Here is a 13,926-nt window from a genome sequence, read left to right on the forward strand (position 1 = left end):
GTAATACCCGTGAAACCTACCAACCTGCTGTATTACCCCTAAGAAGAGAATGCCATTTGAGACCATTACGGTTCCCACTTGAATTCAGTCCCCGCTCATCCCTGACTGACCAGGGGACGTTAGCTATACTTATTCTCTGTCTGTCTCCACAGAGGGCTGACCTGGCCGTGTCTGCTATTACTATCACTCCGGAGCGGGAAAGCGTGGTGGACTTCAGTAAGCGCTACATGGACTACTCGGTGGGGATCCTGCTGAAGAAACCGGAGGAGAAGATCAACATCTTCTCGCTGTTCGCTCCGTTTGACCTGGCCGTGTGGGGGTGTATCGCTGCAGCCATCCCCGTGGTTGGAGTTCTCATCTTCCTGCTAAGCAGGATGCAGTCACTGAGGACCCAGAATCCTCCAGTGCCACACCAGCAGCCCGCCAACCAGGCGTCCAACTCCCTGCACAGTGCTATCTGGATAGTCTATGGAGCGTTTGTACAGCAAGGTACAAATATATATACCTCATTTAGATTTTATCTAAAGCAACCCAGGACATTTTACAGTAAAAAACAAATGTATCATTTGTATGTTTCAAATATTTTATGAGAAACATACCATTTTCATGTGCTGGAATGTGTTTGTCGATTACATTGTAAAAATGTATGATTCATTAAAATATCTGGTGATTATTTACAAACTATTTATGATAAGATGTTGATACTTTCTAATGCTCAGATGAACAGTAAGCCGATTTAGGTAATGAAAGTGATCCTATGCGTTACAATACCATCCATAAAGTTGCATGTGAAGTGGAAAAGGCCACCCAGCTGTTTCTGCACCTATGTTGCTGTCTCGTACATGTCTCATGGACACGTGTGCTGTATACAGTCCATATAACATAGTGATTGCATTACAAGCTTGTTAAGCTCACAAGAGCACAGTAAAGGTGCCTTTGAATGAAGAAAAGGATATGTTGGTTGGGATCCAAGACTGGCAAAGGGAAATAAATGAGTGTGTCAGCAAGTCCTGTTGAACCTCAGCTGCATCTATAATTACCTCCTGCCAGAGAGCCTGTTGAACCATTTTAAGCCTAACAGCCAAGGATTAAACATGGGGAGCCTCTGTCCTGTTAGTTCTTTGCAACTGCCCACTATTTCAAGTGGACACTTTTTTATCTGTATGGGAAAACAGTGGTCCGTCATAACACATTTTTCTTTGAAAGTTATGGAACCTTTGAAGTGAATCACTCTAATCTGGATAGATTTTCTTAGTACAGCATATTGTCAACCAATTGTGTTATGGGACGGTGAACAGACTTCAGCCCTTCAGTGATCCTTATATAACCATTTCTGTCACAGCATCTTCTATATACATCAGTGGGGGCTGGTGGGAGGGGCTATAGGAGAATGGGCTCATTCTATTATCTGGAAAGTAAGAAATTGAACGAAGTCGAGCATGTGGTTTCCATATGTTTGATGTCTTGATACCGTTCCTTTTATTCCATTCAATACATTACAATGAGCCTGTCTTCCGATAACCAGCCTCAACTGAAAATGTGTCCTCCTATAGTCCACCAGTCTCCTCTGATATACAGTGTCAGTCACAAGTTTGGACACACCTACTCAGTCAAGGGTTTTTCTTTATTTTCTACATTTTAGAATAACAGTGAAGAAATCAAAACTATGAAATAACACATATGGAAGCATGTAGTAACCTAACAAGTGTATTTTATATTTGAGATTCTTCAAAAAGTAGCCAACCTTTTCCTTGATGACAGCTTTGAACACTCTTGGCATTCTCTCAACCAGATTCATGAGGTAGTCACCTGGAAGCATTGCAACTGACAGGGGTGCCCTGTTAAAAGTTAATTTGTGGAATTAGTTTCCTTCTTAATGCGCTTGAGCCAATAAATTGTGGTATATATAGGATAGCCCTATTTGGTAAAAGAACAAGTACATATTATGACAAGAACAGCTCAAATAAGCAAAGCGAAACGACAGCCCATCATTACTTTAAGACATGAAGGTGAGTCAATCTGGAAAATTTCAAGAACTTTGAAAGTTTCTTCAAGTGCAGTCGCAAAAACCATCAAGCGGTATGATGAAACTGGCTCTCATGAGGACCACCACAGTAAAGGAAGACCAAGAATTACCTCTGCTGCAGAGGATAAGTTCATTAGAATTACCAGCCTCAGAAATTGCAGCCCAAACACATCTCTATATAAACTGTTCAGACGAGACTGCGTGAATTAGGCCTTCAAGGTCGAATTGCTGCAAAGAAACGTCCCATTACTGAAGGACACAAATAATAAGAAGAGACTTGCTTGGGCCAAGAAACACGAGTAATTGACATTAGACCGGTGGAAATCTGTCCTTTGGTCTGTTAAATCCAACTTTTTGGTTCCAACCACCATGTCTTTGTGAGACGCAGGGTAGGTGACCGGATGATCTCTGCATGTGTGGTTCCCACCGTGAAGCATGGGGGAGGAGGTGTGATGATGTGGGCGTGTTTTGCTGGTGACATTGTCAGTTACTTATTTATAATTATTTAGAATTCCATGCACACTTAACCATCATGGCTACCACAGCATTCTGCAGCAATACGGCATCTGGTTTGCGCTTAGTGGGACTATCATTTTTTTTTCAACAGGACAATGACCCAACACACCTCCAGGCTGTGTAAGGGCTATTTGACCAAGAAGGATATTGATGGAGTGCTGCATCAGATGACCTGGCAATCAACCAACCCAATTGAGATGGTTTGGGATGAGTTGGACCACAGGGTGAAGGAAAAGCAGCCAACAAGTGCTCAGCATATGTGGGAACTCCTTCAAGATGGTTGGAAAGCATTCCAGGTGACGCTGGTTGAGAGAATGCCAAAAGTGTACAAAGCTGTCATCAAGGCAAAAGGTGGCTACTTTGAAGAATCTAGAATCTAAAATCTAAAATCTATTTAGATTTGTTGAACACTTTTCTGGTTACTACATGATTCCATATGTGTTATTTCATAGTTATGTTGTCTTCACTATTATTCTACAATGTAGAAAATAGTAAAAAATAAAGAAAACCCTTGAATGAGTAGGGGTGTCTAAACTTTTGACTGGTACTGTACATCCACCCACTTTACCAACTACTTGTTCATCCTCAACCCCTTGATAACTGTAGTTGCTTTCTACCCAGCCTGGATAGTGACATGTCCTTTCTCCCCCTCTATAGGAGGGGACAGCGTGGTGAGCTCTGTGGCCCTGAGGATCGTCATGGGTAGCTGGTGGCTCTTCACCCTCATTGTATGTTCCTCCTACACGGCCAACCTGGCAGCCTACCTCACCGTCTCCCGCATGGACACCATCGTACGGTAGGTTGCTCCTGCCCCTCTGACTCTGTTTTATCCCTTCCTGAATAATGGTGTCAAGGTATTGTTAACCCGGGTGAACAAGTCATGAATGACGACCCTTGGCTTACCCCACTGTTGGACTGTCTAATGATTTGTCATCACAAGGGGAGACCAAGAAAGACCATCCAGAAGTTCACTGTCTTTTATTGTCTGCAGTAGAATATGAATGAGGTGTTCACCACAAGTCTTGTCAGTCTGTGGTTTATACAGGGGTCACGTTTTGTGAGTGGTCAAGGTAGTATGCACTGCAGTGTGTAGGCTGCTCAGGGGAGGACGGCTCATAATAATGGCTTTAACGGGGAAAATGGAATGGCTTCAAACCATGTGTGTACATCAGATCTTCTTGAAGCCTCACAACGGACTGATACACAACTATGGTGATATGTTGAATAATGCAAAAGATCCTCTAAAGTTTTCAATAGATTTATATGAAATATGACATTCAGGATGTACAGGATCATTATTTTAATGTCACAGCTCGACCATGCAGTACTTTTTCCATTCATCCTATCGGAACATGGGCTCCAGAGCATATTCCACAAATCTCCACAGTGTCATCCACAACATTTGAACTGAAAATGAATTGACATGTCTAATGCTTGATTGCAGCGTTCGTATTATCTAATACGGTGTCTTCCTTCTGAAGGTGATATTTCGCTACGCTGGTATGTGCCGACTGTTTGAAATGCCAGACATACATCATGGCATCGTCCAGTAGAATCCATTTTGAATAATCATATGCCGAAAAATGCATCCCTGCTCACAGACACACACAGACACATGTATATGTACATGGACCTCACACATGGAGGCATGATGTTGGATCTTTAAAGATTACCATCCCCTCTCTGTTGGCCTTCGGATGTGCAAATGTTATCCACCGCTTATCCCGGCACGATGCGTATTTGCTCAGGCGCTGTGGCTTTGACGTCTGATTGTATTTGATTATGCTGATGTTGTGCAAATGGTGTGTTTCAAGGATGGAGGAGGGAGGGGATTGCAGGAAGGTCATCCAGCCTAATAAGATAGTTAGGTGAAACAACCACATATCGCAGTCGTAGTACGTACCTTTTTCCTCAATAAATAAGTTGTCAGCAAAGTCAGTGCTAGTGGGAAAAGACAAGTGGAAGGTTATTTGTGTGTGTGTGTGTTGTGTGTGTGTGGGGGGGGGGGGGGGGGGGGTTGTAAGAACAATGTGTTATTTAAGATATTCTTTGAAGAGGCAGGGTTTCAGACGTTTTAAGATGATGGGCAGGGACTCTCCTGTCCTAGCGTCCGGGGGTAGCTCGTTCCACCATTGAGGTGCCAGGACAGAGAAGAGCTTTGACTGGGCTGAGTGGGAGCTGACCACCCCTAGTGGTGGGATGGTCAAGAGACCAGAGGTGTCAGAAGAGAAGAAGGGAGGAGGGATGGGGTTGAGTGGGCAGGTTGTCGGGTGTCCCACTCGGGTGGTGGTCAGTCAGGCGGCCCAACATTTGGATAAACAGAAACCATGACATGAATTAAGAACAATATATATTTTTTTCATAATGTGATACAGCACATTGACAACTCAAATCGCTTTGGAAAAAATTGCTTTCTTATTAACCTACCTAATGAAAACCTATAGCTGAGATAACAAAACAAGACCTTTACAATCAATATGGTTAAAATAATTGTCACGATCGCTGTCTTGAAAATGATCGGACCAAGGTGCAGCGTGGTGAGCGTACATTTTCTCTTTATTCCTTTAAATGTCACCAACAAAACAAGAAACGACGACGACCGTGAAGCTTACTAGGGCTATACAGGCCACTAACAAAGACAACTACCCACAACTAAGGTGGCAAAACAGGCTTCCTAAGTATGATTCCCAATCAGAGACAACGATAGACAGCTGCCTCTGATTGGGAACCACACTCGGCCAAACACACAGAAATACAAAACATAGAATGCCCACCCCACATCACACCCTGACCTAACCAAATAGAGAAATAAAACAGCTCTCTAAGGTCAGGGCGTGACAGTAATAAAATCATTTCATTGAAACTTAAATGAACAATTCCTAGAATTGAATGTAGGCTGCAAAAATAAAAATATTTAGTAGGCTAATAGACCTTAATCAAACTTTTACCAGCTGTACTGATTATAACTTTATATGTCCTTCATAAGGTAAAAAAAATAGCGAAAGCCTACCTTAATGTAATAATTATTAATTGATAATTAACAGAACTTGCTTGCACTTTTTGAAGGCTGTGTAGTCTATCCATCTACCGTGTTTTTGTCCTTGTCCACAATGATTCCAATATCCTTACAAACCAGGGATTTCTCTCACGCGGGACCTGTATCCACGATTTTGTATTCCCCATCTTAACATTTATTTTTATTTCTATGGTTACGTTAGCCATTTTTGCGTGAGCTAGGCTAGCCAGGGAAAGTCAACCTGGCTATATATTCTCACATGGAGGGACAGAACATAAGCTCTGCACATGGACAAATTAAAATGTTTCAGCACCACACAAATAATGTTGACAGTTCCCTGCTCCACACTCTCTCACTGCGTGCGTGGCTGGTAGCCTATATGTCTGCTTCCCTGCTCACATAATGGAATTCACAACACCACAAGCTCCTGGGTTTTGTAAAAATATTGTGTTGATTTCAAATGTTTCCGGCCCTCAATATAATTGTTCAAAGAACGTTTTCATTCCACCCGCAAGCTGATTTTTTTTGCGGGTCACCCACGGGGAACTGTTGGTATCAGACCCGATGGAGGACTCTAGCACGCAGTGAGTCACTCAGCCATGGAGCGGGAGGGGAGGGTCAAGCCAGCTGGGAGGAAAGGGGACAGGCTGTGTTGTGAAAAGGAAGGAGAGTAGGGTCGAGGAGGCAGAGTGAGGAGACAGGAGGGAGAAGGATTTAGCAGAAGGGAGAGATGATAGGATAGAAGAGGAGGGGGTAGTGGGAAAGATAGAGAGTGAAGATTGTGATAGCGTATCTGAGTAGTGGCTGAGTGGTTACGTTTGGAGGAGAGAGGGAGAGAAAAGCAACAAAGTAATAATCAGAGACATGTAGGGGGGTTGCAGTGACATTACCAAGCAAACATCTTCTAGTAAAGATGAGATCAAGCACATTGCCTGCCTTGTGAGTGGGAGGGGACTGGGAAAGTGTGAGGTCAAAGAACTGAAATGAAGTCCGGCATCAGGAGGTTGAAGTCGCCCAGTACGATGATTGGTGAGCCATCATCAGGAAATTAGTTTATCAAGGTGTCAAGCTCAAGCTTTTCATATCATTGCTCCTCCAATTCCCCTGCTTTTTTTACAGCAGGTTTTTATTACGCTACATGTACCATATAATCTACTAGTATTATAGTATTATGTTTGTCACGTCAGCTTGAAAAATATATATACTGAACAAAAAAATAAATGCAACATGCAACAATAGATTTTTTTTACTGAGTTACAGTTCATATAAGGAAATCAGTCAATTGAAATAAATAAATTAGGCCCTTATCTATGTATTTCACAAGACAGGGAATACAGATATGCATCTATTGGTCCCAGATATCTTTTTTTTTTAAGTAGGTAGTGGATCAGAAAAACAGTCCATATCTAGTTTCACCACCATTTGCCTCATGCAGCGCTACACATCTCCTATGTATAGAGTTGATCAGGCTGTTGATTCCGGTCTTCAGAATGTTGTCCCACTCCACTTCAATTGCTGTGCGAAGTTGCTGGATATTGTCTGAAACTGGAACATGCTGTCATACAGCGCATCCTAAACAGCTCAGTGGGTGACATGTCAGGTGAGTATGCAGGCCATGGAAGATCTGGGACATTTTCAGCTTCCAAAAATTGTGTACAGATCCTTGCAATATTGGGCTGTGCATTGTCATGCTGAAACATGAGGTGATGAGGCAAATGAATGGCATGACAATGGGCCTCAGGATCTTGTCACGGTATCTCTTTGCATTCAAATTGCCATCGATAAAATGCAATTCTGTTTGTTGTCCGTAGTTTATGCCTGAAAATACAACGCTGACATCAGCAAACCGCTCGCCCACACTACACGATACACGTGGTCTGCGGTTGTGAGGCCGGTTGGACGTACTGCCAAATTCTCTAAAACGATGTTGGAGAGGCGGCTTATGGTAGGGAAATGAACATTCAATTCTCTGGCAAAAGCTTTGGTGGACTTTCCTGCAGTCAGCATGTGTATTGCATGCTCCCTCAAAACTTGAGAGATCTGTGGCATTGTGTTGTGTGACAACTGCACATTTTAGAGTGGCCTTTTATTGCACAAGGTGCACCTGTGTAAAAATCATGCTGTTTAATCAGTTTCTTGATTTGCCAAACCTGTCAGATGGATAGATTGTTTCGGCAAAGGGGATTTCAGCTCATGAAACATGGGACCAACACTTTACAAGTTATATTTTTATTCAGTGTAAATATTTATATATTCCACCTGCGTACCAATTGTCATAATCAAACATATCTGAAGCAGACCTTCCTGGCAGATTTCTGCCACGTTAGGAGTACGGAATGGAGTGTGCTTTTCACTGGTGTGACGCAGTGTCCTTCTTGTTTATATCTGTATTCTCGGTACATTAGGTTATAGAGACAGAGCTCTAGCCATTCTGTTGATTCTGCCACTGCTTGGAGAGGTTCTTTATTTATAGCCATTCTGGATGATTCATCCCACTCCTGTTAGTGGAAACCATGGCTGAATCAGACACTGGGTGCTTTCAAATGTCTCTTTACATTTATGTCATTGGAGCGCATGGGAATGTCTGAAACTTACTCCTCAGAGTTGCATCAGCGAGTAGATAGCTTTTCGCTTGGCACCGACTGGTAAGATGCTTCAGGAGGGCGGTCATGTGTGCTAGCGATGCAAAGGTCCTGGGTTTGAGCCACGGTGTGAGCCGAATCAGGAGGACGTGGCACTCGCTAAGCAAGCAGCTTGACATTCTTTACATCAGCATGGTGGTTACGTTAGCTAATGGGAATGGTAGGTAGTGGATAGGTAGTGGAAAGTACATTAGACACGTGTTTTCCATCCCATACTCCCCCTGAACCCAGAGGTCACAATGAACCTCTTTCTGAAGGGTCTCCCATCACACCATTTACAGCCAGTGCCAGGTGTTAATGGTGATGTGCATTAGCCAGTGATATCATGAGGAGCCCCCACTTATGCTCGAACACACACACAAGTGAGCACTAATGCATACCACATGCGATTGCATTGACAGTGTGTGAATTTTGTGACCTACATCATTTGAGAGGGTTTCATTTTTACTCCAAACTTTGAGTAATATACCTATCAATTAATTTACATTTTGTTTACCATTTATTGAAATGCTGGAAATACGTGCTTGCAAGTTCTGTGAAATGGGCAGAATATTTTTTGAGAAGGTGTCAAGTGGCGGAGGCAAAAGATTAAACGAAAACGTTTTTGACATCCTAAAAACAAAACCTGGCGAGGCCTCAAAGTCATAAATATCTTTTCATCCTGATTTTTTGACATTTTTTCTCTCTGTTCCCTCTCTATCCTTGATCAGGCGATTATGTAAATCTAACCAACCTTGTTTAAACCTAATTATTGTATTCACAGACTGGGCAGCGCCCAGAAAGACACTCACAGTATCCACTGGGTAATTTGTTTGGCAGCCCACAGTGTATTTCTTATTCAGATTTTGAATGCATGTGTTGATAATGTGAAACATGGGGAGAGGGAGAAGGGGGAGGGCATTGATTGCTTTTATTTCCTCCATGGGGTGATATTTGGCAAACAACAAATGATTCCTGTATATGTATTAATTTATTATTACTATGACATGTGTTTGGGTTGTTGTTTTTTTGGGGGGGGGGTGGGGGTTTGACCGGTATTTCTAGCATTATCCACTGGATTTGGTTATGCGTGAGTGTTTGGTGGGGGGATCGCCTAAACCAGGGGAGGCGTAGCATACAAATCTTAATTGCACAAAGCCTATTATTTGGCAAGGAATACAATTTGTAGATCAGTGATTCTACACCTCACTTTACTCAAACTGATCCTCTCCAACAGACTCAATCCCTGATCATCCGAGTTTATAAAAATGGTGCAATTAGGACAGTTAAAGGGGAGAGACTGAATCCAACCAGAAAATATACAAAATAAAACATCTGAATATCGGTTGAAAAAGAGTGCGCCAATACCCCGCTTGGACGCTCTTTGCAGACAATATATTCTTCAAAACCTGCAATTTAGCATTAGATTATAAATGGAAAGACAGAATAGACAGCCAACTGAAATAACAACAACACATGACGCTATCTCAGCAGAATGCTTCTACAGTACCGAGAAGGTTGTGGAGGATTTAATGAAAAAGTCTCCTTACAAGACAACATCAATCAACCAAAATATTTCACAAAGTATTCATAGCCCGTTCTTAACATATGGGTATGTTAGACATTTGTATCTCAGAAAATATATAGTGTCTCGGTTTTCATGTGGTGAAGGAGAGTCGGACCAAACTGCAGCGCGTATATTGTGATCCATGTTTATTTACACAACGTAACACGAATCCAAAACACAAACTCTACAAAACAATAAACGTAGTGAAAACCGAAACAGTCTTAACTGGTGCAAACTAACACAAAACACACAACACACAACACACAACACACAACACACAACACACAACACACAACACACAACACACAACACACAACACACAACACACAACACTAAGGACAATCACCCACAATACAACCAAAGAATATGGCTGCCTAAATATGGCTCCCAATCAGAGACAACGATAAACACCTGCCTCTGATTGAGAACCACTTCAGACAGCCATAGACTCTCCTAGAACACCCCACTAAGCTACAATCCCACTAAGCTACACACCACATACAAAAACCCATGTCACACCCTGGCCTGACCAAATACATAAAGAAATACACAAAATACTTCGACCAGGGCGTGACATATAGGGGACAATTTAGACTATTTTCAGAACATAAATGGCTAGCCTAACAACCCAACAACTTCTCCAATTCTGTTAGGACCGCAGTATTTGGAGAGATACGCTTCTCAACCTCCACAAAATGCAAGTAAAAGTGCATGTACTCTGAATGACATTCTGACACTATTGAATAGTTCACTGCCTTTAAATACTGTATCAGCCAGAGCAACTTTAACATCTTCACCCACCTCTCCTTCAAAATATGAAGAACATCCATAATAACTGGCGAATCTACTGACACACAAGACCATTTCTTGTGTGTCAGTAGATTCGCCAGTTATTATGGAAATGCTTTCAGTTTTTTTGACTAGACTGCGCCCCAGTGTGTTAACCATTTACTGCGGTGGTCTAAATCAGGGTCACACAGAGTTTTTATTGATAGACTTAAACAAATCTACTTTGAAATAAATCTACTTTGAAATAAAAGTATACACCGCAAAAATGGTTATGGGCTTAAAAAAAACACCTTTACCATGTCAGATATAGAGTTGAAATGTATTCGATCTTGAGTTTGCATCCCAATACTAAACATTATACATCACAGAAGACTGAAATATTTTAAAATGTTTCACATAGAAACACCGGATTGTCAGCAAAAAAAAAAGTTAATTATGAAAAAAATACTAATGACATTCGACCCACGATGCCACTAGAGGAAGATTTGGTCATTTCACTGGCATTAATGAATGTACACATTTTGGGATTGTCAACTTTTTCGAGAGGGATGTTGGCACTTGCAAAACCCATATCCTTAGCATTTCTATAGCGGATGAAAATGGCTACTTTGTTTAGAAATAAGCTATATTTTCTTAGACAAAGTGCCTATTGTTCCCCATATCATGTTCATAACAATGAATAAGTTAAATATTTATGTTGATAATGTCCTTTTGAGGTAAGATGATCAAAATCTGGGAGAAAAAATAAATATATATATGTTGAGAAAGTCGCTCATTGGCAATCACACAGAAGTATGACGTCAGTCATGTCCTTAATATGAAATGATTTATTAATATTACGGCAAGGTTACAGTCTGGAATGTTTTTTATTTCTAAAATCTGAGGTTGGAAGATGGAGGGCCTTTTGATTGTACATCAAATGTTTTCTTTAGTATCTACTAGTGAATAGAGTATGTCATCAAGCGTGTCACATCAGAGATCACTGACTGTTTGAACACTATGGTGACATGCCAATTTCCCTCGCTGCTTCTTTTAACTATATTCCAGAAAATCAAATCCAAGATGACATTTCCATCAGTTCATCTTCAATGCATTCTTGTGTTGCAAAATAAATTACTTTATTTATTCTAGTAAACACATACAGAAGATATCCAAAGTACACCCATGAACAATATTGTATATTCATGAATGTTGGAGGTAGGGTTGCAAAGGGATGGAAACTTTCCGGTAAATTTCCAGAATTTTACCCAAAGTTTTCCATGGGAAGTTAAGCCCCAGAAACCTAGGAAATGTAGCTTAAATGTATCAGAAAAGTTATCTTATAACAGTGAACCCTTTTTTTGTGGGATACACACAAGGCAATTCTAGGTCTTGTGGCCTGTTTTGGTTAAACTATCCCCAATTCAATGGAATTGCAACCCTCTGCATGCACAGTGTGCTCTTCCATCACATGTACAGCTGATTGTCAAGATCTTAGACACTAATGAGATGATATTGATCCCACACTACTACACTGTCTGAGCCAAGGACTACATGCTTTCTGGTAAGTTTTGATTACAATACTGAATATATTTTATATGGCATACATAATTTTTTTGTTAACTAGTAAATGTTCAAACCCTACGGCAAAGTGTGTTTAAATCATTTCTAACTTGTTAACATGTTCTGCTAGTTAGTTTTTGACACCATGTGGGTTTTAGCTTGCTTGAGCCTGCTAAATGAGGTGTGTTAATTCACCTGATTCCAAACTGGCACAGAGAGACAGGAAACACAGGGATAAATACACTGGGGAAAACAAGCGACACCTGGAGGGGGTGGAGACAATAACAAGGACAGGTGAAACAGATCAGGGTGTGACAAACATCAGCTGCCTCAGAGCGCAACTGGTCCTTGTTTGGGAACACACATACCAAAAGCACGCAACAGGCTGACCAATACAAGAGTTGAAAAATTGGTGGCCATCCGGAGATGCGATGGATCATTGGGGATCATTCAATATTCCCTTTATTTTGGAATTCAGTGAAATGTGAAGAGTCAACTTATTTAATTAAAGTTCAATTTGTAACCAAATTGTTTTTTAAACATTTCTATTGGATGGATTTAACCATTTGTCTCCATATGATATGGTAAATATATCCAATGCAAAAACATTCAAATGGTATTAATATTAATTTGCATATATTTCCATTAATTCCCATATATTCCCGTTAATTCCCATATATTCCCGTTATTTCCCACGGAAAGTTTCCACTTCTGAATATTCCCCAAAATGGGAAACCCTAGTTGAAGGCCTCTTCAAAAAGCCCTGAGAAACATACAGTACCTTCAGAAAGTATTCAGACCCCTTGACTTTTTCCACATATTGTTGTGTTTTGTTGCATTTTGTTGCAGCCTGATTTTAAAATTTATGAAATTAAGATTTGTTTTTGTCACTAGCCTACACACAATACTCTAAAATGTCAAAGTGGAATAATTTTTACAAATTAACAAATAATATCGCCCTTCCGTATCTGCTGTGAAAGGTGTCAGAGCTAGAGCAGTGTTTGTCAGGCCATGAGACATCCTGAAAATCGGTCTTCTCATGACGAAAACATCTGTAGTGTCTGAACAGTTTGAAAGCGGAGACTCCCACGAACAGGATGGTGTTCTCTGTTTTGCTCTAGGACGCCCACAAGCCTCACAAGACTCGTCTGAAGTTCCCAGTTTTAGAAAATTATGGAAGTATATAGCTAAGTGCCTAAAATAAGGGGATAAATACATGTAAAAACAATTTTAAACAGCCTCCTGATCTTTCTTATATCTCTCAGATATAGGACAGACACTTCAGAACAAACTTCCTTTTAATTTTGTTGTTTCATGTAGTGAATCTGTTATTCAATGTGTTTTTTTTGGCTAATAGCATTAATGCCAAATTCAATGTTGCATCAAATACTTTTTAAATATATTTTTGTAATATGTTAAGGGGTCTTAAAATTCTAAATCAAATAGCTAAATTATCCTTGGTATGGCCATCTTAAAACAATTTCATATGTTAGCTTATAACCCCCTCCCCCCTGCTTAGACAGGGCTTAGACTCTAGAGGGTTAAATTAGTTCAGGAATAAGAATGTGCTTAAGTCACATAATAAGTTGCATGGACTAACTCTGTGTTCAATAATTGTGTCTAACATGATTTTTTAAATCACTACAGTACCTAATCTCCATACCCCACACAAGTAAGGTCCCTCAGTCGAGCAGTGAAATTCAAACACAGATTCAACCACAAGGACCTGGGAGGTTTTCCAGTGCCTCGCAAAGAATTGGTAGATGGGTAAAAAGAAGAAGCTGACATTAAATGTACACCAACTCACTATAAAGATACAGGCGTCCTTCCTAACTCAGTTGCCGGAGAG

At 40.8% G+C, this 13,926-nt stretch overlaps 1 protein-coding gene across 2 annotated transcripts in view; it reads left to right on the forward strand.

Moving 5' to 3' along the window:
• Nucleotides 1-13,926, forward strand: part of grid1b (glutamate receptor, ionotropic, delta 1b) — a 403,887-nt gene that overhangs the window by 371,088 nt on the left and 18,873 nt on the right. For both annotated transcript variants that reach the window (XM_052491320.1, XM_052491326.1), the window contains exons 11-12: nucleotides 153-489; nucleotides 3,200-3,338. In XM_052491320.1, coding sequence (XP_052347280.1) covers nucleotides 153-489; nucleotides 3,200-3,338 — 476 coding nt within the window. The remainder of the gene's footprint in view (nucleotides 1-152; nucleotides 490-3,199; nucleotides 3,339-13,926) is intronic.

Source organism: Oncorhynchus keta, chromosome 3 (genome assembly GCF_023373465.1).
Source record: "Oncorhynchus keta strain PuntledgeMale-10-30-2019 chromosome 3, Oket_V2, whole genome shotgun sequence".
Taxonomy (NCBI): Eukaryota; Metazoa; Chordata; class Actinopteri; order Salmoniformes; family Salmonidae; genus Oncorhynchus; species Oncorhynchus keta.